Source organism: Patagioenas fasciata, chromosome 10 (assembly GCF_037038585.1).
Source record: "Patagioenas fasciata isolate bPatFas1 chromosome 10, bPatFas1.hap1, whole genome shotgun sequence".
Lineage (NCBI taxonomy): Eukaryota > Metazoa > Chordata > Aves > Columbiformes > Columbidae > Patagioenas > Patagioenas fasciata.
Window position 1 is genome coordinate 5,692,104 of NC_092529.1, and position 27,817 is coordinate 5,719,920.

The window sequence follows — 27,817 nt, forward strand, 5'->3', positions numbered from 1 at the left end:
ACAAAAGGCTTTATTACAAATGCTGAAGTGTAATAGAAGGATTGAAGAAAAAAGACTAATTCAATCTGCTCATAACAATCCAAGTGATGACATATTAGAACATAAGTGTCTCTCACATGCAACCTTAGAAACCTAGGCGGAAAATAAAGTACCTAGAAGCAAAATAATTTCTTGTAGTATTTCATTTTAATCTACGCAGAATTAAAACCTCATTTGCCATCTATTATACTGTAATATGGCTGCAGAAATTCCACCTATTCAACGTGTACAGCAGCACTGCTCTCTGTTGTTTAGCCGTTTCTCTGCAAGACCACACAGGGAAGGCAGCACAGATTAATTTTCATGTGCCCTCCCTTCAGAATACATGATTCACTGGAGGAAAAAGCATTTTCGCTTTTGATGGCTTGCAAGCTATTTTTAGAGGTTTGGAGCTAATCCAGCTCTGAGCAGCTCTCGCAGTGATCCATCCCTCAGCCTCCACCAGGCATTCTGGCCAAAATGCTGCAGCAAAAACTCTGTCTAGCTATTCAGAAAATCAAGCTAACATTTTTAATAAGTGAGACTGCTTAATTGCCCACGTTCCTCCCCAGGTATTAACATGGACAAGTGCCTGTTCACAGCGAGTGTACTTCTCTTCCAGGGAAAAGTCTTCAGTTCAGGGTGCTCATTTTAAGTATTACAAGTCTTGCAATTTTTCTTATTTGAATTCCATTCTCAATAAAGAGTACTGGCTTAGAGCCACGCATCCTTCAGCTTGACACCCGTACTTACGCACCAAAACTACCTGGACAAGTAGTATAAGGGGTCAGCTAAAGGCACAAAGACAGCAGATACTGTTAAAGACGCAGGCAAGCCTTTCAAAAAAGAATATGGGAAAGGGAATGGATTGTTTCATGCCTCATCTGCAGAGAACTGCAAAGTGACCTGGCATAGCAGTGAGCTGGCACCAGCTGGCGAGCAAAGATTCCTCAAAGAACGAATGAAGCAAGTTATATATCCCTCTGGTTTTGAGGAGAATGAAGATACAAAGCATATGCTCAACAGATAGCCTCAAGTGCCACATAAAAAGGCAGGATTTTTAAGAACTGGATTATTAAGTAAAAGGCTTTTCTGAGACAGCCAGTTCCCTGGCATTTTCTGTTCTGTTCATCCCATGAGCACAAGACAAAGGCACAAGGGAGAGGGAGGTGAATGTCCTAAATTAAAACAAGATGCTAATATACTTTTTTTTTGTACCCAACATGTATACACATATGATTCTCCATGAGTTTCATAACCATAATCCTACATGCATTTGACTTCCTACCTCAAAAGGAAACACAGAACTTTTGGAAGTACTGCTGAAGGAAAAAGTGTCTAACTTTGCACATCATTTAAGACACATACACCATCACTAGATACAGTTGTTCTTACCCACCCAGGACACCAAAACTGAAAACTCAGGTGTGCAAAGCTCATCCATGCTCAGAGCCCTCACTTATAAACTCAACAAATTATCAAAATTGACATGAAGCTTCTACAAGTATTGTGCAAGCGCTACATTCATTTTGCAGACTGGGGTTTCCTCAGCCACCAAGTACCAGCAAATGAGGGAAGGGGGCACATCTGCTTGTATTGATAGTGGACAAAATACATCATTTCACCCAAAAGGCAGAGGCCAGTCTGCGTAGGCACACTCGTTCCTCTCCCACAAGCTCAGGAGTTTCACAATGTACCTTCTATTCTCCTCCAGGAAACTGAAGTCAAAGCCAGGGAAGGACCCTCAGGTCGTGACAGGCACATCAAACCCCAGCCTGTTTTGGCTTTTAGAAATTAACACTTTACTCTCATCTTTAGCTGTGTTGCAGATTATTTTTTCCATGCCTCCTGCCACTCAGGCATTTGTTCATGTAGCATGAAACACAGTCAAGGTATTTCTCCCACATGCTAAAGCAGAAAAGAAATCGCTGTAAAAAAGTCTCTTCCTTTCAGAAAACGATTCCGAAGGCACTCTGTTCCTATGGTGATGGGGTCCTACCTAGATGAGAAAAGCACTGCCTAGAAGAATAACACACAGGATCAACACTGAAAGGGATATAAGCACAGTACAGACCCAGAGCTTTTCCATTTGGTCACAGATGACGCCTCAGCGAGGGTACTACAAAAACCCAAAGGTGTTACAGCACCTACTGCTATCTCAAGTGCCATTTTGTGTCATTTAAACTACACCTGTTACCAATAAAAATGGATTACATTAAGAAAAGTTGTTTCAAAATGCATCCAATTCTAAGTTTAAAAATCAAATCTTAGTTTATGCAATGAGTTCTGCTACAGTTCCACAAGGAATAAAGGGAAAAAATAGCCATTTAAAGCACAAAAACAATGTATTCTTGCTTGGTTTAATAAGAAGCTTGCATCTGTTGGAAATACCAGTATTTGCTATGAAACAGTTGAATAAAGTCCGTACAGAGCCAGCACTGGTAATCCGGTATTAGCAAGGATTGCTTACAAATAAAAACAATTTTCTGCATGGGTTTAAAGATTAAACAGAACTTTACACTGAGAGACTGTTTTGGGTTATGGGTTTTTTTATTTCAGTAAATGGGGAAAGAAGAGAACAGATACAACACACAACCAAACCACGGCTCTACTCCAGAGGCAAGGCCAAGGAGCCTCTTCCTAATATTTCCCAGCCCTGGGATGGGTTTAAGATTGCAACACACCCCAAGCCCTTGTTTTCATGAGGACACCTGAAAAGCTGACACAGCTCATCTGCAAGCTCCAAAATGCGAATCAAGTTTAATGGAGGAAAACAATTGCTTCTGAGAGTTTGCCAAGAGTGCTTTTAGATTTCCTTCTCTTCACTCTCTCTATTCTCTCACCAACAAAAAGAAACAACCAAGAGCCCTTTAAGTTCTTGGAAAAAAAGGGTAAATAGGGCAGCCAGTGGGTGAGATACTGGGAGGACTCCTGAGTGTCCTTGGCTGTCAGGGCTCCACAGGGTTCACCTCTCAAAGTGTGTTACCAGCGGAACCTCCATCGCACACGCGGTGCAAATACCTTGAGCTGTTGGGTGAAGCAAAGGCAGCAGGTTCACACACACAGCCTGCCCTCCAACAAAGGACAGCAGGCACCCTTGATTCAGACATAAGTCTGAGACAAATTAATGTGTATATGTACACACACATTTCAAAGCGTAATGACAATATTAACACCCAAAGCGTCACATTAACTATTAACAATCGTATCAATTTAAATGGCCCTAGTTTTACTTGAATCAAAGTTATATCAATTTAATTATTCTCACCTGATGAGAAGCATTTACTCAGAGTTTTACACAAGTTTAAATAAAATAAGTTTAAATAACTTTACACTCAGTGCCCCGAGTCGTGCCGGCAAGCTAAATGGAGAACATCGGAACTGGGTCACGCTGGTGACATAACAGAAGCAGCTCAGCTCTACTCTAAACTAAACATTTGCACCGGCTAAAGAACAGTAGTTGAATATTTAATACAATTCCATCACAGCAAATAAAAATGAAAATTCAATGCTGCAACATTATTTATATTTCACTTGTAAATGCTCTTGTTGCTTGTGCTTGCCAGGAGACATTTGCAGGTTTTTAAAATCTGCACTGACCACAAGGCTTCTGCAGAACATACCTGTTTATGCCTCAATTTTAAAAGCACGACCTGTTTAAACCTGAAGTTTGCAGTGCAGAAATCAGCAGCTTCTCTACAAATCTGTTATACTGAGCCCCTTTCCTCATACTCCTGCCCTTAAAGCATCAGCATTTCGGCAAAGCCTTCAGCAAAATATTCTCCTTTGCAGATAAAAATACAGGTCAGTCTATCACTTCTGGCACTTCACTGCAAGTCAAACATTTCCCCCATGTACCATTAAAAGTTGGTACATGCCATGGCAAATTATATCAAAGAAACAGTTTAAAAACACCATCATCTCATTAAACAAACCCTGGAATTCGAAAACGTGACTGTAGCAGGTAGGAGTTCAAACACTAAATATTGCGAGATGTAACAGAAGTTCTCCTTCTACATAACAGCACTTCTTTACCCTCTTTTTACATCATACTCAGACTGAATTTCCCAGCTTCCTATATGACTATATTGCAGATTTTTTTTTTCTTTCTTGTCTTTAAATTGAGGATGTCCTGAAATGACAAGCGTGGCCGGGGAAGCCTGTGACAGCTTTTACCGCACGCTCCCCACACAAGTACTTTAAAGCCCGTCCCGCCACTGCCAGCTCCTCCATTCGCCAGCTGCCTTTGCCTTCCCTCCTGGCCACAGATCCGCTTCTCTCCCAGAGCCTGCGAAGAGCTTCATTTGGAACAGGATATTTGAAGCTCTTGACAATTGTTTTATTTTTTCCCCCCTCCAGCCCACTTTTGGGTGACACCATGTATGCTAAGTACATAGGAAAGAAAACAATTGTGCAGCAGAGTCTCCATCTGAACCCTCAGGCACACAGCTGGTCAGGGAGAGCACCCGCATTTCTTGCTTGTCCCCAGAAAATACACATCCTAACTCAGCAGAATCCCTAAGTGCACTGGTACCCGGAGTCCCGCTGACGGCATTAGCTACTCGTGTGTTAGAAGTTAACGCATTCAGGAAGGATTAGCAAAGCTTAGTCCTGCTTGATTTGATAGAAGAGAAACCAAACACTGTTAGGAATTAAACTGCTAAGGGAACTGCACAGAAGCATTTATTCCTAACAACCCCCACTTGAATTTACAGCCTGTAATTTGTAAGTCTCAGCTCCTTCAAGGCCAGAGGCAGTTTTACTTAGTTTTAAAATAAAAAGGGAAGAGTTGTAAGGTCATCCCCACCTTTTGAGCATCTTACTCCACGTGAAACCATCTCCAGCAGAGTAGAGCAACCCTCAATTACCCACTTCAATGTGTATTAAATGATTCAAACACCATCCCAGTCTCACAGACAAAGTGGGTTCCCAAATACATTTCATATGCAAGTGTTAATGTGGATTATTCCTAAGCATCTATTGTGATATTCTAGCACAGCTACATGTATTTCTACATCAAAGATAAATGCCTGCTGTATTATTAACAAACAGCCCCCCAGTTCTTGCTATATGTGACGAAAAAGTAAATCATGACTCTACTCCTAAAATTCCCCTCTAATTGAAAACATGCATTGCCGGTTTGCATAAAGAACACATTACTGAGTTCCAAGATGTCCTTATCATGCTTCTGGACCTTCAAATAATTACTTTTATGCTGCTAACATTCAGCCTGTTGATCTATCCAGAGAATTTAAATCAGGCACTACCCTACAGTACACACTAATTACTTCATACATCAATTACAAGTCTAATAAAACTATTTGCAAAGGGCGACGGTTAGAAGCTTGCCTTGCCTTTATGTCATTTAGCATTATTAAATTTGAAATCTATTATCGTTCTGTGTCGTGCAAGCCAGACTACAGTTAAGCTGATTTAGCAAGACAGGTTACATGGCTTGGCCCTGAAACACATGATCTGGAAACAGGCAGCTTAACTATAAAGAGGCACAGAAAAGCACGAGCTCATCATCTACTGGAACACACAGAAGATGACAAGAGAGTCATCAGTTCAATATCAAAACTGTATTTCAAGTTTACCAGGGAAAACTAACTGTAACCTCTCCCAAATAAAACTAAGTCAACATCTACACTAATACAAGCTACTACATTTATTTGACAATTGCTGATAGAGGTGTTATAGATGTATCATTTTTATTAGTAATTGTGTAAATCCAGCAAAAATATGCTAATGCATGCACCAAAATTATTCCAAAATACCAGACTAAGTCACCCATATAATGGATAATAAAAGGGATGAGTAAAAACCAGAAGGAAACTACAGCTATTTCACTATGTCGAATTTCTACAAAATTCATCTACTATACCTCATTTTTATTTATTATGGTACAGCCTTAAGAACCCAACCAAACCTGACACACTGCATCAATGCATGAGGGTCTCAAAAAGATTAAGGAAATATTTTACAAGGAATGTGATAGTAACCTCTGATAATTGAGTCATTAGTTCACATCTAATATTGTCAGAAGAAATTAAAAACTGAACCAACATGTCCTCACTTTATTTGGTTTGACAAACACGTTATTTGGCAAATAATTGTAGTAGAGTAGCTGAGAGTCTATAAAACAAGCCCCAGATTTCAGTAAAAGGTGATCACTTCCTAAGAGCTGGAAATAACACCTGCTTGCACACCCTGAGCTTTGGAGTGAGAGCGTATCAAAGAAAACAAAAGTGGAAGAACATGGGCTAATTACTGACATTTAAAGCCATTGGTGAGCTGCCCAATATCTCGACAGCTTCATCCCTTGTTATATTAAAAGCATTTAGAGAAATAGCTTATTTTATTTGCTCTTAATGCAAAGTGAAACCAAATACACGAGCAGTAAGGGCAGGAGATGGAACTTGCTGCTTGCACTGTCCACTTAAGCAAAGAAGTTTAAAATTCATGCTTGCCAGATTGCCACTGTTAGTAGCCATTTAATCCTTCTGTTTGCGTGTCTATGTACCTGTTTGTCTTTTTGCCCAAAGCCATACTTGGCTAAGATCTGCTGTTTTGATTGCAACCAGAAGTAACAAATGAGGAGAGATACTGTTTAAAGACAGGTAAACTGCAAGCACTGGGAGAAGGATTACCCTCTGTAGAAGAAAAACCCTGATAAATGTGCAATCCAAACACCAATGTGCTTGGGAGGCAGGCACTTAAACATGGCCTGTCATCAGAAAACAGAGCTCTGGAAGCTGGAAAGCATGAATTAATAGACCAGGCAACTGCTCTAGTAGTCATGCTACTTGTTTTGGAGCATGTTCAGTTTGCCAGCCCTCGTTTGAGCAGGAAGGACAGAAACAAACCAAACCACACCACACCACAACAATCCACACACACAAAAAATAAAGAACGGGGAAAAATATACTTGGAGATTCTGAAAACCTTCAGATAACTAGCACCTAGCTCCAAACTCAGCATGAAAACACCAAAATAATGTCACTGCATTTGGAAAGCCATTAAAGCTGACTAAATCACCTTTCAGCTAGAATTGCATATTATACTTCCACCCAGAAAAGATCACACTACACGAAGAGGTGAATTCGGCCTACCGGTAAAGAATCTTTAAGTTGGTTATCACACTCAGAGAGATGAGTTCCAGGTGTGGTACCCAGCAAACAGAGCACCCAACACTGAAGTAACCTGGGCAAAGAAGTTGGTGCAAGACCAGAACTACCTGGGCTTTGAAGCTGTGAGACAACGCTGATGGTTACTCTGCTGAACCCATTTTCCATCACTGAAGGCTTCCACGATAACAGAGATACAAATATGTTCTTATGTAGGCTGGTCCTTGCTCTTTAACAATTGCTGTCTCATTTTATCATGATCTCTGGCCTGAACTTCCTCCCTACTACTTAAGCATGGGATCTTTCCATTCATTTGGGAAAAAAGTGTTAAATTCTCTTACTTACCAAGCCTACTCTTTCCATTTATAAGCATTAAACTGGTTTTTAATTGTAGGTATTCACCTCAAGACTCCAGTCAGACGTTACACTGACATGAGATTACCACAAAGGGTAAGCTTGCTATATACCAGCCAGCAAAGAAAGGCATTTCTACACAAGCTGACACCATCCCTCATGAAATTCAGCATGTTTTTCAATTCCCTCAGCTTTTCCTGAGGTGGGTACAGAGCAAGAAAGATCTGTGACCCTCAAAATCTGTTCGGGTCCAGGTTTGCTCTGTAAATAACCACAGACACACCATCTGATCCCTGGCCTGAAACACACTTCTCAGCAACAGGAATGCAGCAGTAATTTCCAACTTCAGATTTAAAATATCAGTGAATGTTTCCTAAGCAGGATGAGACATTTAGTCACAGAAACCTTTTAGCTGCATTTCATGTAGTACTTGCAGTTGGGTTCTCCAAATTCCGCTTCTGACGGGAGGGAGGGAGGGAGGACAGGAAAGAGCCTTATGTTTTCTGGGCTGACTGTTCTGGAAGGATTTTCTCTCCTTTCTTACATAAAGAACAAGTTTTTCATTAATGCCACAGATCCAGCACCAGATGGTTTCAGTAGAAAGCACTGGCACTAGAACTAGGCTTTCTACACCCACTTTCATAAAACTTGAATTCCGCCAACACTCTTGACATGTGAATGGCAAATGACATCTGAAAGTGTGTCCAAATCCCTACTAGCTCTATTTACACACATTCATGATTTAATCCCGTATTGCCTGATGCTTGGATCTCCAACAGACACACCTAAAAATGGTGGTAGAGAGCATAGCGCATCAGAACCAGTAAATCAAATAACCCTGTTGTCAGACACCATTCCTGGCTGCTCAGTAATCCATTTCTATGGGCAGCTCAAGCAATAAACAATATAGACTCAACAGTTTTAATAACTATACTGTTGCTTGTCAGCAACACAAGCTACTGAGACTTCTAGGGTAAGACTGCCACACTTCTTAGTACTTCTGGTTGACTCATTTACTTAATCATAAACAAAAGATCAGACAGAAACTCATTTGCTTTGAAAGTGTTGGAGGTGGAATTTTTTCTTGTTGGTTTCAGTTTTGGTGTGGGGGGCGTGATGTTGGGTTTTTTAAATGATTACGTCCAAGTAACATCAAACTTCTCACTACGCCCTTTTCTATTGCAATGCCATGATTTCTTCTGCCGTTTCCTACTGCAGTGCAAGGATTGATCCTTTAGCATAAGAGTGCTTAAAGTGCTGCAATAGTAGCAAAATGCTTCTGAACTAGGACCTTGTTTCATGGGCACTCACAGCTGCAAGGAGCTTCAACTCAAATCTGCCTGCTTGGTATTTCCTACCAGATAAAAAAAAGCACCAAGAAAACCCAATTCTAAGAACATATATTAAAATGCTGGTGTACCCAAAATCATTATAAATGCCAGTTGTTGAAAAGTGTTCTCCAAGAAAGTAGGAAAAAAAAAAAGCTGCCTTCAGCTTCAAAGTCCAAAATCAGAAGAAAATCCAAATTACAAAGAGTATCTGGCTACTATACAAGAGGACTATTTAAGGGCTTTCCAAAACTGTATTTGGATGTTTCATATGTTGATAACATAACCACTGAAAAAAAACCAATGTACTACGGATTGCTTAGTCAAATATTGCATCAAAATATTTTAATAAAAATACAGCTCTAAGCATAAAAATGTCCCTGTGTCTCATTTTCAGTGCCTCCAGTTATAAGCCATGGCACATCACTCTTATTTGTAAAGATCTAAAAATATATTTTGAAGGAGAGAAAATGACTGCCATTCCAAAGAACAGACGGGAAAGTCGGTCTCTCGCCACCCCCTATGGATTCTATACTTAGCAAGAGCTCCGTGCTCACCACTTATCAAGGCAGGCTACATTTCATAAGCACATGAAGGCAGGATAGAAATGACATCGTTTTCTTCTGCATACTGAGACATGTCAAGAATTAGAATAATGATGCATTCTAGGCTCATTCTAAGAGGCAGTAAAAAGACCGAGGCTCATTTCTCAACATCTTCTCAGCCACCCCACAGCTGCCTGGAATGAGCTCCTGCCTCAGCATCAGACGGGTTATATTAGCAATAAGTGCACAGAGTGATGAGATGGAAAAAAGTAAAGCTATCTGGAAATCAGGAGGAGGGAGAGGTGTTTAACACAGAGAGATACCTTATCTTCGCCTTCAGAACTATCTCTGCTATATTTAGTACTTCAGCCATGCAACAAACTGAGTATTTTGTTGGATGAGGAAGGACAAAATGATATTAGTAGCTGTTTTTGCTATGGTTGCCTGACTAAGGTAAAATAAAGCACACGTGAAATTCCACTGGAATCAGGAAGAGATTTTGTTGCTTGCTGTTTTCTTGTTTGATTTTTTGGGGGGAGGGTTGTGTGTTGGGTTTCTTTAAACTAGCAGGTAAATGGAAATGAAGTTTTCTAAAGTATAAGATACTGTTCACGTTACTTTTGTAGAGTGAAATGTGCTTTTTCTTGCTGTCAAAGCAAGTTCATGAGCAGAGCTAGGTTTTACAATTGCCTTCTTACGGTGATGATGTATTAATTCAGCTCAGACCCTCTGTTATGAACAATCACATTATCAAAAGCACAGAAGATAACCCAGCCACTTCAGGAACTGTCCTTTTCCCAGAGCTACTAAAGGAGCAAATGCAAAAGCAACTCCTGTACACAGAAATAGCATAATTAATAGTTAATAAGTTTGTGCTATGTAGCTACCTTTTGATGTTTATAATCCTGTTTTACCAACAGGAAGCCTTCGACACTGACTTTGATGCTTAACAGTGGATTACTGGTCACATCCAAATAAAAATATCTGCAGCTCCATGGGTAGAACAACATCAAAGAATTAGATACTGGCGTTAAGTTTGAAAATAAATCCAAACAACTCACATCCACATGAAGGCAGTGAGAAGAAACAAGCTCCTGTAAAATTGTCATGTGAGGCCAAGACAACAGATGGACCCCAAATATAAACTCCTGCGAGTTTGGGAAGGCTAAGCAAATGCAGAAATGGAAATGTGAGGGGGGATATCTGCAGAGCTTTTAGAAGAACCAGGCAGAATAAGCACAGAAGCAAGCTTGCCAAAAGCACCACCACCAACTACAGTCTCAATGAGAGAAAGAGATTGGCCACTAGATAGAAAAATGCAAAACAAGAATAAAACCACTTGCTGTCTAAATATAGCAGCCACCGGAGAGATCACAAATTAAGCTGATAAATTATTTAGTCTTCTACCTGCACTGTTTGGGGACATGGTATTCTGAGACAGGGTTTTTTTACTCACTGTGCAATATCAGAACAACATACTTTTGCTACATATACACATGCCATGGATGTTCAACTGCTATGTAAGCAAGTATCTTCTTGTCAAACAGATCCACACATGGCAGGGGATCAGCACCACAAAAGGCAACTTGTTTGCCCACCCCACCACACTCCTACAAGAATATTATGAACGAAATTATAGGACCCGATTAGCAGTCAAATGTTTACTAGAATTCCAGCAAACTTATCTTCCTCACACCAGCCTCAGGAGGAGACCTAGGAAAGATTAAGCAAACTCCCAATGGGACCACTTGCTGTCCTGGAAAGGGGGACACATTTCTTCCTTCTGACAGTCACCAGGCCAACAAAGCAGCACCCACTAAGTCCTCAAGTATGAGACATCCCACCTGGTGTGCACAGGTATTCACATGCTTCCTATGGGCTGAATCCATACCTGGGGTGCCAGATAAAGACACTGCCATGCAATGTGATAAACCACAACTATCTCCAGTAGAAGTCCCAGTCTCTGTTTAGCTTCCCTTTGCTGGTGTACAAGTAGCATAAAAAAAACCCACACGTGCATTTGCAGTGACCTTGGAGTTACTGTCCCTTAGGCTGCATGCATGAGTCAGTCAATGAGAGCTATTTATTTTAGTATTGTCAGTGAAACGCTTCAATGCTGTATCTACTAATCTTGTACTGGGACCAGAATTTCCATCCAAGGTGCCACAGAGTGATTCTTCTGGTTTTAATCCTCTTGTATTTCACCTCCTCCTCTTCCATGGTTTCCAAACCCACGCTGTGTGGGCTCCCTACCCACGTGCTGGACCCTGACCAGGATATCCCAGCCCGCACCAACCAGAGCTCATCCTGCTCCTGTGTTTCCCAAATGAGAAAAGGCTGCTGGTTTGCACATACACTTAATCTGGACCGGGAGACCGGTCCTCTGACATTAAACTTGCCCTTGCAAAGATGCTTCAGCTGAATCCATTCATCTGTGTCTGGAAAATAACAATTGAATTTATCAACTTTAAAGTAAGATTTTCAGTTCGAGGAACAATTATCATATAGGAGGTCTCAAACTCCAAAGCTGCAGCTAATGTATTCAACTACTCTTCATTCACTACATTTTCTCAAGTGCATTGGGGAGAGCAATAGTACCTCTGAACATTATATTAGATACAAAATTAGAAGAGAACAACTTATCTGCTTTGACAGCATCACAGGCTTCACAGTCCTCAATGCATTGCAGTTTATTTTGGCTATTATCACCGCATCTCAGTCATTACTATGTATGACAAGTCAGCTTTCTATTTCAACTAAGCCAGACTTCTAATAGATTTAAGTTCTTCCATCTCCCAGGAATCTACTTAACATTTGGAGATCAAGTTACCCCACATTGTCGTTACTCTCTGGAAACAGAAACAACCTGCTCGAGTAAAATGAAGTTTTAAAAAGTCTTTGTTGCTGACAAATAATCCACATTGAACTGAAGTCACCATCTGATAAGCTGGTAGAAAGGCACAGCCAGCATACTTGAGTCTTTTCTGCTACTTTCCCTTCATTAAAATAAAACAAGGATTTTAATTGAAGAAGATAACATAATATATTGGACATCAATTATTAAGACCGATTTCTTGAAAGAATCCCATTATTTGGAAAAGGAGCAGATCTACAACATTTAAGAGATGACTACTCGCAATCATTGCTGCCAGAATGACAATTTTGCTCAGACACATCTATTCAGCTGAGCACAAGGAGCGAGTGAAAATCCTGTGCTTAGTTGAGCAGGTGACACAGATTTGAGACATCTTTTTGGCATGTCAGCTACCAAGGAGCACGATGCCTTAGAAACTGGCTATTTGTCTCTAAAACGGTCTTTTTCCTTTCATAAACAAGTTTTACAAGGAAAGCCACTTGCACATTTTGCACTCCGTATGGCAACCAGATCTATCAGGGGTGAACTTTAGAATCTAGAAAACTTTATGATAATTAAATTATAACGCCAACAATCCAGAAACACATTTCTAGGGCTTGGTTCAAAAAATATGTAGTATTAAGCTGGTCACAGTTTATAACTGTTCCTCAGGGGAAACAGCCTGGAGATCCTGCCCTTCAGTATCCAGTGGTCCCAGATTCACCCCCAAAATTACACAGCACATCAGACCTGTTGTAGTTAATATTTACTATCACAATAGCAAGCTGCTAAACAGTCACCGCTACACAATGTATTCATTTAGCCAGAATACAAGAGCATACATGAACATAACGCATGAAGACTGACAAAAATACCAACCCAGACAAGTTAGAATATTAACCAAAGCTCCAGGGACCTTCGCCAAAGTCAGTTACCTTTGCAAAGTTAAAGGTGTTGGAAATACCAAGGTTCATTGCACGGTTTATCATAAGCAAAGTATATTCTCAATTAAATATAATGATGTTATCTAAAAGGGACTCTTCCTCTAGTTTAATAATTTCCTTCACTCAGAGCAAGATGACTCATGAAACAGCTTAAGAGGGTCACGCCTTGCCTCATTTATTAAAAAATCACTTTCGATCATTCCTTGAAAATCTGGGAAGCACCTACTTTTTAAAGATGGAAAAAATCACTTTAAACAATGAGAGTCTCTCAGGGGTAAAGACAGAAGACTCAGACTATGTCCTATCAGGAGACAAACCAGACTGGTGCCTGATTTACTAGCAGTTTTGATTATTCTGGAGTAAAATGCTCAAGCAGATTTCTAATATTGCACATAACCCTTAGAGGTAAGTAAGGTCAAGGAAATAACATGTTTTACATGAGCAGCTAGAGGTGAAGATTGTGGCTTATGTCAGTAAGTTCTGGGCATACATCACGTTACACAGTAAGTAAAGCTCAGTGCTGGAAGGCACTTTCCAGAAATGTTACATAACTCAATGTGTTTAAAAAAATTATACTTTCTTGCTTGCAGAGGGAGCAGGCAGGACAGACAACCCTCCTGCTGCTGCTTAGGAGCTACTCTTGTCAGATATATTTGGATAAAGGTAAGATTTCCTGAAGAAATGCAGGTGAGGAAGGTTACCACCCAGCACGTAAAAACCCTAGAAGCTGAAAGCCTGATATCCATTTCTGAGCACCAGTATCAGCACTGGCTTCTCCCTGATGAATTCTGAGACAGGTACTTTTATACCATCTTAAAGTTGTCACTATACTGAGAAAGAGAGCAGAGAGGGTAGAAAATAGAGACACTTTTTTCTGCTTTTATAGAAATTCTTAGTTTCCTTTAATGCATGAGGTCCAACTGAGGACACATGTCATTTAGCCTCTTTGACAGTCTACTGCATAGATCAGAATTCAACATAACAAATCCAACAAAGAAAATTATGTGTTCAGACATTTGCACTGCTGTCTTGATTTCATATACACAACCTAAGTCTCACCTCTCAGAGGACAATATTTCTGCCCTGGGCACGTGTACAGGCCAAAAGAGAGAGGGCAGAGCACTGTGGGACTGCACTGTCCAGCTTATAATGGTGAATTGTTTCAAGTTAGCATGAGATTTCATCTATTACCCAAATTAACACTAGACAGAGGACTGTACTGCTTGAATACTTGAGCACAACCAAAACCCCCTTTAATCATATCGCTACGAAGAGATTTCAGCATGGAAATCACCTTTTGAGGATTAAAAGCAGCCCATGCTGCTTAACAGAGGATCCAGGTTCAAGTCCAACTACGCCTTTTTTTAAGCAGTAAAGACCAGGAAACCCAAAGGGTGCAACATCAGCAACTGGGCAAAGCAGGAGCAGCAGTTATTTCCCTGCCTCCTCCCTTTCAGGTACCAGAGTTCCCAGCTGCCTGCACATAACCCTGCAAGCCAGAAGTAGCTATTGACTCACCCCCTCAGTCTCAGAGGAGTCTCAGATCGCTGCCTTCAAAGTTTTCTTCCCAAGCCATTCAGGAAAAGTTCACAGATAACAAGTACTTGCGCTCGGCTTATCATTCTGTGCTACCAACTCTCTCCCCTTCCCCTGCCGGTATTTACACCTCCAAACACATGAATAGCACAGCCACACATCCCACAAACACACATGGCACTGTGAGCATCCCGTGTGAGCCTTAATGTTGTACTAGCACTGGCGTTACAGCCTTAAACTGAAAAAGGTTCTCCTTTCCTGCAAGACTAAGCCATTCTCTCAACACATGACAACCGCAGGCACTCAAGAAGTGGTGGACTCAATTAAAAGCTTAAAATAGAATCAAGCCTGAAAGCTGAATATAGATTTTACCTTATTCAAATCTAGCTGGTTCATTCGCATTAGATCACAGCCCTAGCCTCTGCATGTAAATACCTCACACTTCAGGTTCCTCAACAGGGGAAATCAATAGAAGGTAAGACTACACTATATGAAGACTGAAATCCTCCCAACTATTTACTTCATAAAGGTAAATATGCCATCAATAGGAAGGGTTGGACATAACCCTTTTACTTTTCTGTAACTAGAGCCTAATAAACTTATGCAGCACTACAGAGTTATCTAAGTTATGTGCATGGATTAAGATACAAAATTATATAGGCCATTTTTGTCTTATTAAACATCAAGATAAATATCAGAAATGTTTAGTTTTACTTCTAAATTTTACTAATGTTGTTACAGTTTAAGAATCCCCATCCACACACCTGCCTAGGTCAAGCAGAAAGCTAAGCAGGCACAACAACAGATTAAAGCAGATGTTCTTTGAAGTGTGGACACTTTCCCCAACTCAAAAACAAGATTGAACAAATGTTTGTTATGGGCCTGTATACAAAGAGGGAACACAAGCAAAAACTCAAAATACACCTACTCTCCACAACACGGAACCATTAATCATAACAACAAGAAGCGAGTAAATCACAAGGGGATGTCCCTACTGCTGTGAATTCTTGCTTTACTCTTCACCATGAGGACCCTTAACATCAATAGCCCCATCTGCTCCTGAACAAAGGACACCACTGCATAATTCAAAGAAAGTGAGTCTAAAATGCAGTGCATACGTATGGCACACCACACACACCTTGGGATCCACGGCACCAGTGGATCCTGACACTTAGAACAAAAATTTAAGATGAAGATATATCAGGTTGGTTTGAATTTGAATAACATGGCTTAAATTTCATTTCTGGAAGAATACATGTCTTCCTCACCAAGGAAACTGTTCAGGGAACAAAAGACTACTCAACAGAATGTAGTCTGAACCACACTCTACTTGGAAATCACTGGTGAAAGGAAGATGAAGTGAACGTAGCAAGGTAAGCAGCAAGAATGAAGGAAGAATGATAGCTGGGCTCCCTGCAATCCCTCCACTGCAGCCAGCATGACCAGAATCGCTAAGAGGTCCCTCTGAATTTAGCAGAATTACAACATCCCAACTGCATTGCAGGGCAGGAGGTGAGCGCCTGTTTGCACCCTGCCCTGGCAGCTGCACATCAATGGGAGCAGCTGCGACCCACACAGACACAGACCTTTCACTGCAAGGCACACCCCCAAAGCAAAAGTGGCACCTCCACTGTTCAGTTGTTAGCGCTACATAAAAGAGCGCATCTGCAGGATAAACAGAAGTTACCTCTCGACAGGCTTGAGGGCACAAGAAATTCCTAGAAGCCTTTCAAGGTTCAGTGTTATATGTACCTGCCTTACCAAGAAACCATGTTAAACCAGCACTGTTATATATTATAATACATTAGAAGGGTTTTTTTACTTGCTTTTCATTTCTCAAAAATTCATCATGTTTCTAAATTCAGAAAAGCCATACTAAGAGGTTGTAATTGCAGATTGATGTGACATGCTTGAACCTAAACTGGATAACAATGGTTTGTCTGGAATCTCACACACATCCTTCACATTTTGCTTCATTTCCAGGAGTGCACAGAAGATGACCAAACAGAAAATTTTACAGTCCCCAAGCATGGCCAAGAACAATTACACCCATAGAAAGACAATCAAAACCAAAGTGTTGCTCAGTGAACCTCTGAAATAGAGGCAACTTAGACTAGTCAAGTGAGCAGAGGTCATGTTCACCTCGTATTATTAACGCATCCCATTCCTTACCTGTAACCAGCCCCAACTAGATACTGAGGTCTGCTGATCCACTGCTAAAAACTGCTGTGCCCCATACTGCTCCCAAGCAGCAGGTCACATCTGGGACAAGGGTCCCCCTTGGGCTCCTCCCTGGGGCAGCAGCACTGCAGACGTTCAGGCTGACACTCTCCATACAGGAGGTACCATGCCAGCACGCCGTATTATTTCAATAATGATCAATCACTGCTCTCCTAATTTAAACCCAGTCAGAACTTCAAAGAGATTCTTCTTCAGTTACAATGGTGTCTCCTGGGCACGACCAACATCCGTCTCTGAATAACTCCAACCTGGAGACACTCAATTTTCACTGGAACAGAAGCCAAGCTACAGAACAACCTTTGTTTTACAGTGTTTGCTTAAGGCTGATTAAATTTGCTTGCCGTGACTTTTAAAGACTATTTCAACAGTAATTTGACTGAGGCGATGGTCTTAAGGATTAAAAAAAACCAAACCACAACCTTCTATATTATGTAGGACACCCAAGCTGGATTCCTCCTGCTTTCCTGACTTTTCAGGAGCACGGAAGAGCGAGTGAAGCCTGTGAGGAAAGGCAGCATGTGTGGCCCCCCAAGTCACCGGCTGATCGCACCAAAGCGGCGCTGTTCAATTCACTAATTCAACTTCGAACCAATCGAGCAACTGCCAGCCTAAGTGCCATCTGTAATTAACCTCAGGAAACAGCTCTCGCACACCCTGGGCCCTGCGGTGACCCCCATGGCACTCCAGCACACCCAGCTGTACACAGAGAACTTCAGCTTGTGTCCCCAAGGTAGGTGGGAGAAATTAACAGAGGGCAGCACAAATAGTAGGTTTAGTGTCAGAAAATATATTAAAATATATTAAAACCAACTTGCTTTGCCAGTAAGTCAAACTTCTTCAAGTATACAGCTTGGTGCATACTGGTTCATCACTGGCAGCCTGGAAATTGGGTAGGGATTTGTTTACCATGGCAGCATTAATTCAGAAGAACTGGTTGATGATTGTTAGAAGTGCTACAAAACTCCATCCACTCCACAAAATAGAGCAGATTCCAAACAGAGGCTGCCAACATCCTAATACGATACCCTAGAGACTCCAGAGATGACCCTGAAAAGACTGTTTGAAGTGTTAGTGCAAATGCACATTAGTAAAAAATTCAGAGAGTGGGTCATTATCTCACCTTGATCAATAGTCATTTTGACACAGGCAGACCTTATGCTACTCAAGTTTACACCTAACTATTAGATATAGCCAATAAAAAGAATACAAAAAGAGGCATAGTTGTAGAAACTAAGTAGCAGAACTAATAAGCAAATAATGTATATTATGTTTCAATCAATTGCTATAAAGAGCGACTCAGTAGCAGTATTTTTCTTCTCTAACACAGCACTAAGACTCATTCCATCTACACAGATGCCTTACAGCAGAGTAATTTCTATGTATATTTTAAAATAGTGCTATTTTAAAGGAAGGTTTACCCTTTAGAACACTAGAAGAAAGAACTCTGAAATCTTCAGCCACATTCATAGTAGCCATTCTAATGCTTTGGAGAGATGTAAAAGTAGTACAGATGCTGCCATTCAAAAGCAGATTCTCCACTGTATGTATACATATAGAAGTATATAGACACATTCTCACAGGAGCAGTTCCACGCCGAGACAGCAGAGGGAGCAGGAGCCACCGAGACTGAACTGCTCTTCTGGGATGGGGAGGGCTGAGACCCATCCAGAATCAAACACAGTGTGATAAACAAAAAGACTTATTTAAATACCGAGCTGTCTGAAGAACAGGAGACTCAGGTACCTGGATTCTGGTTTGCAGCGTTTACACTGTTTAAATATTTTGGCCACTTTGCAGCAACATTATTAGTTTTTCCCTACACTAATCACAGAAATTATATAATTAAAAACACCCAGGTTGGTATACAGCCATGAAGGAACGCAGGATTTTAAAAAAAGCTTGAATTTGATATTTAATACGATAATTTTTCACCTAAATCTCTGAATAACCTGTTAAAAGACAATAGTTAACTTTAACATTGACTTGCCCATCTGTAGAACAGCAATCATTATCGGTGCTTAGTTTTGCCAAGGATAAACAACAGGTCACCAGATGGGACTAGAGAAACACCTCCTACTTCTGTCCTTCATCACAATACCATGGTAGTGACTGCAAAAGAGTAACAAATTCTCACGCAGATTTCTAGCTAGCACAAACCAGCCAGTCTTCCACCGCTGGAACACAGTGAACTACAGCAGCTCTGAATTCCAGCATCCCACAGAAATACCGGGAAGAATCTGCAGAGGAGCCCCCCAAGCAAAGCAGGGGAGAAAAAGCAGCCACCAGAGGCCTAAAACCCAACCAAAGAACAAGCAGATCCCCCCTCTTCAAATCACGCTGCTCTACAGTACCCAAGTCTGCTTGGGTTGTCCAAATATCTAATTCAGCAACTCTGCTGAAGAAAAAATAGTACAATTAGGCAAGGATAAAGGCAGCATGCAATTATAGCAACTCATTCACAGGCTCACTGAGCTAAAATGAAAGACAGGAGCGCTGGCAAGAACAGCCTAAAAGTATCTGCAGGCTGCAAAGCACATACACAGAAAGGTGGAATTAACATAATAGCGAGGGTATGAGGAAGAATGGTAGGATCAAATTAGAATAATGCAAGTGTGGGCTGCATATCAGGAAGCACCTCTGGCCTGCAAAATCCACTTACCTAAGCAGCTTCCCTGCCACCCCCAGTGCGCATCATGGGCTGCCCCGGCCACCCACATGCACCGGGCGGGAGCCCTCGGAAAAAGGCTCAAAACAACAAATTTGTGACTCCTCCAAGTACAGGCTGCCTACCTGATGGGCAGCTCTTCCCATATTAGGGCTTGTGATCCCAAATGAGCCATAAACTCAAGGGAAATTCAGTGTACTGCAATGCTTTGCAGGTCTGCACAGCTGTACCGTACAGGGGGCCACAAATTAAATCGTGTCAAAAGTAGAAGTGCAGAGGAAGCACCTGGGGATGTTCCTAAGCAGGTCCATACCCTTGAGAAAGTCCCGGAGGAACCCGTGTACTTCTGCAGCTGCTCCACACAGAAAATCAGCATCTAAAGGCCACGCTCTGGCAGGCAGCACAGCAGCTTTGGTTTAGCATCACTGACCAGCACATGAATAAATAAGAGCCACCTACCTTTACTGGGTGTAAAAAATGAAATTAAGCCTTTTGAAATGCTACTTGCAAGAAGTATTTAATAATTTACTATTTTAATAATTTACTTCCCCTATCAGGATGCTGTAAGAAAATACCTTGTTCTTTTTTTCCTCATAGTTTCTGTGATCTGCCATTGAATAAGCTCTTCCTACAGATACTTTCTGAGTGTGATATATTTTGCTTCAAGTTTTCAAAATGCTGCAACTTTTTGCCAGAAGACACTTTCCCTAAGGACTGATGGAGATTTGTCTTCCTATGCAAATAACCAGGCTATCAAAATGGTAAATCAGATTCAGAAACGTGTATGTCAATGCTTCACATTCTCCCAAAAGTTTGTTACTTTAGGTAGAAAAGGCCGAAGTTTAGCATCTCCCACTCAACACAAAGCTCAGTTTATCCAAATGCACTGTCAAAGCACATCAAAGCACTAAGTAGCATAAAAACATACTTCGTTCTTAAAGTTCAGAACAAGAACTCTGAAGGTAGGAAGCTCCAAGGTTGTGTTCTGTGTTGGCTTTGTTAGAGAAGGATTTCACATTCACTGAGTACTTCTAATTCTTTAGGCCTAGTCTGCTTGAGATGGGACAGGTTCACTTGATTCTGAGTTTTGAAATCATCTTTAATCACATTATGTTATAGGACGGGTTACTTTCTGCCACACTGGTTTTCCTCTCCCAAAACAGCACATTTTTGTTGTTTTCTTTACAGACCATATTTTTTTCTCCCTCCTTGAACTTCCAGAAACTTTCTTGATACCAGCATATTATGCATTGTTATTGCTGTGTTTTTTGCACAACCCCTCCTTTTTTTATACTTGTTTTATTACTTATACAGTAAACATCCATTTTCAAATTCATTTGTCTTCACATGTTATCATTTAGCAGATGTTAAGTACAAGAAATCACCCATATTTCAACAGAGATCCAAAATAATGTAGTTGAGTTTAGTTAGCAAGTTCAGGTCTCATTATACATCTCCCCAATATCGATCTCCTGTAGTCTGCCAGAACGACAAATGCCTGTTCTAAGAGACGCTCACTCATCTGCCAATGTCCAAACCACACGGAGGACGCTGAGATGAGTGCTGCAAATGCAAAAGCACTCCCTTCAGTGTCATATCCTTATTCTCGTAGCTCAGTACCCACACCGTTCCAGTTATGTATTGAAAATAAAATGAGCAGAACTGTTTTAGGTTAATTAGAAGATGCAAGTTTACATTCTGCCCAACCTCAGAATTACATCGTCCCTATCTGCTATTAGACTGACATAATATGCAGTATACTGTGGTAGCACACTGTTCATTTTAGACATAAATACGTTCTTCAGGAGCAAAATAAACTACACAGGTAGAGGTGCGTCTTCTAGAAATAACTGCATTTCTACTGCAGACTTCTTCCAGCAAGACTCCCAGCCACAAATCGCACTTTCCCACACAGTTGATTGGGAACAGGGCCTAAGAAAAGCACTTTCATCTACATCCTTGTTGACAGGAAGGCAGAAAAAGCCAAATCTTGCCCAAACATGAGCATACTTTAACAGATGCTGGATACCTCTACTTTGCCAAAGCAAACAAAAACAAGCTGCTCTTCAAGAGCAACAGAGGCAACGAAATAAGATTTACGTCATATTAACTGTCTGTCTCAGTAAAGAACATCTCTGGAGGGGGAAAAAAAAATAAGTCAGGCTGGTCTCTACACTAATGCAATCTTTGGCTTCCCGCTGAGCCTGTGTGCAAGGGCAGCGCTCGGTGCCAGCGGCCACACGCAAAGCCACAGGCTGGGTTTATGTAGGCCAGAGCACAGCCTCCGCATGTGACCATCACCAGAGCAACAACTTCCACTCACCGGCTTGCACCGAGCACACCTCAGCTCAGAGCATCTTCCAAACACAGCCAGCATCTTTTAGAGCTCTGAATTGTGACTTTTTTTCCCCCCCCTGGAGAACAAAGCCAGTCCTAGATTCATTTAAAAATAAATCAGGCAGTCCAGGTGCAGAATTCAGACTGAGTTGCAAATAACAGCCCTCTAAGATTGTTCCATCTTAGCAGACAATTATCCTCTACCTCCCACTCCAGCTCTTACCAGGCACTTCCCCAGTGGAAAGCAGCACAGTTTTTAACTTGATTAGTTTAAGTACCACTATCACTCCCCAAGCTGCTAACATGCCATTGTTGACTTGTCAGAGCTGGAAAAATTGTACTTACATACATTTGAGAACATCCAGTACATTGGTTTCTACACATTTACACAAAAAGGTGCATTACCAAATGAATGCATTCAACACATCTTCCTTACACTGAGGATCTGAGTTTTAGAAGTTCTTGCTGTTTTCTCAGATGTTAAATAAAATGGATTAAATGAAAATTAGTCTTATGCAACCTAATGAGTTAAATACCTATTGTTATCTGTAACATGCTGATTCATTACATCTAACAAAGCCTTGTAATCAACTAATTATCCTCAATTCCACTTGTAGATTTTAAGAGTAATTTGCACTCTGCAAATTACTATAAAATTAAGTGAAACAGCACCCAAGCCTTTTCTGGCATATCCTCCTTGCAAGATAAGGAGCACATCTGCACCCCCTGCTCTTCTCCCCTCAGAGGGCAGCCTTTCCACTCTGCTTCTTTTTTGGAAGGACACAAACCAGAATATTTTTAGCTTATTAGACTGTTGTGGGTTTTTTTAACTCTTTCAGAAATCTATTACAGGGTTCACTAACACTTCCCCACCCCACAAGAGACCTAGCTAAAGAACTTCTACAAAACATGCCAGCTTTGCCAAGTTACTTAATCAGTCTTCAGCTCTATATTCTTACCATTGTATGAACTGAAATGTTTCTGGACTTGTGGGGCTTTTTGTGTGTTGTTTTTTTTTTCTTTTTATTAAGTATATTTTATTAGTAAGAACTAACCATGAGCATCTTGTATAACATTTCCATGCCTCCCTTTGTATCACACAAGTTAACCACCACCTGGTAATAGGAAACAGCTGTCTGACACTCCAGCATCAGTGATCCACATAAACTTGACACAGGGTGAACTGCTGTGGAGACAGGAGTCTGGAGAGTTTAGAAAAAACTATTCAAGTCTCAAGGTACGAGCACTACAGATGAGTTTCTAAAAGTACTGATTACTTTAAGCATTTGGCTAAGAGAAGCACAGTTCCCCTTAAGAAGGATTCCAGCCCTTTCAGCTTTGAAGTGCTGAGGGTAAGGAAGATATCACAGCTGGTACTTCACCCAAAGCAATTCTGCTGCCCTGGAAGAAGGAAGAGGGGGAAGGTGTGTGCACTGAGGGCACGAGGGACAAGCTGGACGTGCCACCGCTCTCCTAACACCAGAGATGCCCAGAGCAAGCACCACCAACATTTGATACTGAACTTCAGTTACGAGGCATCCTCATTCCCCCCCCAAATATATGCAAGATGCATGTGACATTTAATTCTGGGGGCACCGAGACTGAGCTTCTGAATAGGAAGCTACAAGCACCCAGAACCTGTATGTTCTGTTTGCAGAAAGCCAAGACAACTGTGGCACTGGGAGAAGACTTTAAAACAAGGGTATTTTCTGTTTTCTAAGTCAGAGACTTCCTCTATCTCTTGTATCCAGCTAGAGAGTAAACTGATCCTGTGGCTGGCTTCTCGACCCTGACCCCACACAGCTGAAGCCTCATCAGCTGCTGCCACAGCCCCCACCTGGTGCCGTGGGGAGCCCCCGGTGAGACCTCCCCCAGCCCCGGAGGCAGCATCTCTGGGGAAATGACAGCCTTGCTCCTCACAAAGGGATAGGAATGACATGGACAGACACGGGATGACATGGACAGACACGGGATGATTGGAGGGAGTGGGCTACATTCCTCAGATGAAAGTGGCGCTGAAAATCTGTCTCCCCACAGAGACACACGTGGGCAAAGCGCCCAGCCCAGGACCAGACTTGTCTCCCCACTTCCCCACTGAGCCCTGCAGACTATGCCTCAAAGCAATACAACTCTGCCATAAATATCCCAGATTAATTCTGATCCCAGCATGAAATCCAGTTAAGAGACTTAAAAGCCTCCAAGTCCCCAGAGCTGCCTGCCCAAAGAGGGCTCTGCAAATGAGTCTTGGGCTGGAGAAGAGAAATATCAAACAAGGCAAGCCATTTGTACAATTTTTAGTAATGTCGTTTGCAAGAGATAAATGGGACAAGATAGCTGAGTTGATGTCTTGTACTAGAAGTACAGCCACAAAAAAATCCTCGGGTACTGAACATGGATGCATGGGGTAGGATTTGTGTAAATATTCCAGACTTTCTGGAAATAGCTCTTACTCCTTATAGCAAGAGAACTGATTGTTGAGTGACAGCATATGCTATCTGTTTAAGATCTGTTTACAGTCTGTTTAAGAAGCTTTTTGCTTAGTTTTTGTAGAGACATCTCTGTTTACAAAAAAGCCTAAAATGATTACACCAGCATCAGAGGAAGAAACTAAAAAAAGAGTATTAACACTTTAAGAGCAGGAAGGGAGCTGGTGGGGAAGAGTTGCTTCCCTTTCCATTCTGCTGCACCAGCCAGGTGCAAGGCACTGGAGAACAGGAGCAAGCAAAGGGGCACTGAGCGAGCAACGACCCCTTTCGACATCTCCAACCTCCACACCAGTACGCTAAGAAACCGATTTCAGCCCAAGCAGCGGCGCTTCCTACCCCCATAACCGCCCCGCTGGGGGCACAGCCGCGGTCAGCACGGCCTCCGAGGACCCGCGGCAGCTCCTGGTTCGCTCAGAGCCCCCCGTCCCGCAGGTCCTCCCCCCGGGGTCTGAGGAAGGAAGACGCGGCCAAGAGCGCACGGAGCAGCGGAGCGGGGAGGGAGCTCCGGGCGGTTCCCCCCGCTCCCAGGCCGGGCGCACGGCCGGAGCTGCGGCGGCACGGGCGGCTCCGCTCCGCGGAGCGCTGGCCCGGCAGCCCCGAGCACCCGCAGCCCCCGGCCCAGGCTGGCGAGGGGCTCCCTGCTCGCCCAGAGCGGCCAGCGGCGTTTCTCGGCGGGAGGTCCCTCCTGCAAGCGGCGGCTCGGGGCAGAAGCGAACTGCCGTCTGCTGATTTAGAAAACCAGGGAATTCGAGTGTACCGGATTACAAATAGCCCATTGTCTTGTACCAGAGCAGCGAAGTGGGCTCTTAATATGATGCATGCTTTTCCCACTCCACTCAAGTAAAACTAAGCTTTAAATACTTTTCCGTAAGTAGGAACACATCGGGTAAGCGGCACGACTTTAGTTATTGCTATTCTTGAATTCCTCTTACTTAAGAATCGCGCGCAATTAAGCAGCTTTCCGTACGCTGTAACGAAGCACACGATTAATTACAGATTATAAAGGATGGAAATAGACGCAAGGGCCGAGAGCGAACGCGTCTCCGAAACGGGCGAGTTCCCAGGGGCACGGCTCAGCCCGCGCGGTGGCGAGCGGCCAATGTTTACTGACCCCTCCCCGGGTCACTTTCGATAACGGCGGGAGCGCGGCCGCTCCAGGGACAGCCGCGGGAGCACCCGCGGGGTGTCATCCCCGCGCCCCCCGAGGGGCGAGCCGCTCGCCGGGGTGGCCACAGTACTGAAAGCGGCCGGGAACAGGCCATGGGGAGAAGGGCAGAGCTCGTCCCACTCCTCTCAGCGCCCGTTAGTGTTGCGGTGCCTCGAAGGCGGCGTGCCTGGGGCATCCCCGAGCGCACGGCTGCCGGAGTCCTGGCCGGGGAGAGCAGGGGCGGCCGCGGGGAGAGCTGTCGGCACGCGGTGAGAACAGAGGAGCCTGCCCGGGGGAGACCCCGACCGTGCTGCCACTGCTCGGACCCCCCAGGGCCCGTTCTCTACGGAATCCCAACTACAGGACCAGCGAGGCACCGGCATTCTGACGGGCTGGGGTGTAGAGCCTCAGGCCGCCCCCTCCACCTCCTTCATGGCGAGCTGCCCACCGAGCACACCGGAGCTCGCTCCCGGGCTCACGCTGCAGGGAGCCCCACTACTTCCCAGGGTTCGTATGCGGGGCAGCTTTAGGAAACCGAATGCAGGACACGAAAGGGAAGGAAAGCCCCGTTACAGAAACACCCTCCTGGAAAAAGGGAAAACAAGCCCGGGCAGCACTTACTTTTCGTGCTTTGCGTTTTCCTGGATGGCGCTCAGCACCCCCGGGTACGCGGGGGGGACGCCCTGCTGGAGCCTGCATGTGGCCAGGTGCCGGTGATGCTCGTCCTGGAGACACGCATTTTCGTGGTACAACTTGGCCACTTGCTGCTCCAGCTCGTCTATCCTCCGCTTCTGCTTCTCCAGCAGCTCCTGCTGCGTCTCAATAATCTTGTTTAGCTCCTTCAGGTACTCCGCTGCCTTGCTGGGGTTCTCCGCTGGGCTCTCCATGGCCTCCCCACACCTTTCGCCCTCCGAGAAGCAGGTGGGGGGCGCAGGTGCCGGCCAGCCCGCTCCGCTGGGAACTTAAGCGAGAGGGAAGAAATAAATAACCCGCCGGAAACCAGCCCCCCTGCGAGCTCCGCTCTTCCCCTCCTAGAGCAGCGGCTGCCCAGGCGAGCGTGGGAGCGGCGCGCAGCGGCTCCTCGGCCGATCCGCCATTGCTGGTGTTCGGCTCCCCGCGCTGAGTGAGGGCAGGGCCGGTGGGGTTTGCGGGCGCGGAGCTGCCGGCCGGTGCCGCTCGGAGCTCCGCTGCCGCTCAGAGCCCCGCCGCCGCTGGCGCACGGGCGCTGTCCCGCCCTGCCAGAGCCGCAGCCGGCTCAGCCCTTCGCCTGGCAGCGCCCCTGCGGAGCTCGCAGCCGGGCATGGGAGGCTGCGGATCCCCGGCTGCCCCGCTGCCGGAGCCGGCCGCGCTCCCGCCTCGGCCGCGGTGGGCGCTGCCGCTGGGGATGCGCTTTAAGTAGCCGCGGCTGCCTCCGCCGGGGGGCTGGCGGCTGAGCGGGCTTGGAGCGGCGCATCCCGCGCTGGGGCGAGCCCGGAGAGGTGCGGGATGTGGAGCGGGGAAGGCCCTGGAGCGCTCCTTCCCGGCGGTGCGGAGGGGCCGGGGAGACGCGCGTTGTGCGCGGAGGCAGGCGGGTAGGGCAGCCATGCAGGGTACCCGGTCTGCGAGAGCCGAGAGAAGAGCAGAGCTTTTCCCTGGCACATCTGGGGAACAGTTATTTATTGTTAAACAGCACCGGGGTGTCGGCACCCTCGGAGGTGGGGGCTCGCCAGCAGTGTGCCCCCAGTCAGAGCCGTGCGAACGGCCGCAGCAGAGCCCTGTGCCTTGCCCATCAGCAGCCTTGACATGTAAAACCTCTGTTGGTAAAACAATGCTTCCCGTTAAGGTCGCATCAAGCCAAGAAAGGCTGCTGAGATTTGGGTCCTGTATCATCACGAGTGAATGCACGCTGGGAATGCTTGTGAAAAACAGGGCATAGGAAAGGGAAACAGAGGGAGATAGTGCAGGAAGAAGACAGGAAGGTGAAGACAAGGCTTTTCTCCTCCCTTCCTCTCAATGTCTCCTGATTTTTTTTTTCTCATTTTTCTACCTCTTCACCTTTAAACTTTGCAAGTTCTCAATTAGTAAAATTTCCTTACAGCAGTTGTTTCTGCTGTCACTGAAGCACAAACCCTTTCTTGTGGAGTCAGCTCTTATTAGCATTTGCAGGCTGCGTTGATTTTGGAGCATGGCTGATTCAGCAGAGTGAGAAGAGGGGACAACCAGCAGCCGTGGCCATGGCGAGGCTGGGGGCTTGGG

General features: G+C 43.9%; 1 protein-coding gene across 6 annotated transcripts in view; it reads right to left on the reverse strand.

Moving 5' to 3' along the window:
- IQSEC1 (IQ motif and Sec7 domain ArfGEF 1) overlaps positions 1-26,734 on the reverse strand; it is a 318,301-nt gene extending 291,567 nt beyond the window's left edge. Inside the window, exon 1 of one of the 6 annotated variants that reach the window (XM_071812987.1) lies at positions 26,204-26,734. In XM_071812987.1, the coding sequence (XP_071669088.1) occupies positions 26,204-26,469 (266 nt within the window). In that variant the 5' untranslated portion in view covers positions 26,470-26,734. The remainder of the gene's footprint in view (positions 1-26,203) is intronic. The other 5 variants (XM_071812986.1, XM_071812988.1, XM_071812989.1 and 2 more) reach the window with 5 other exon arrangements.
- Positions 26,735-27,817: the final 1,083 nt, after the last annotated feature.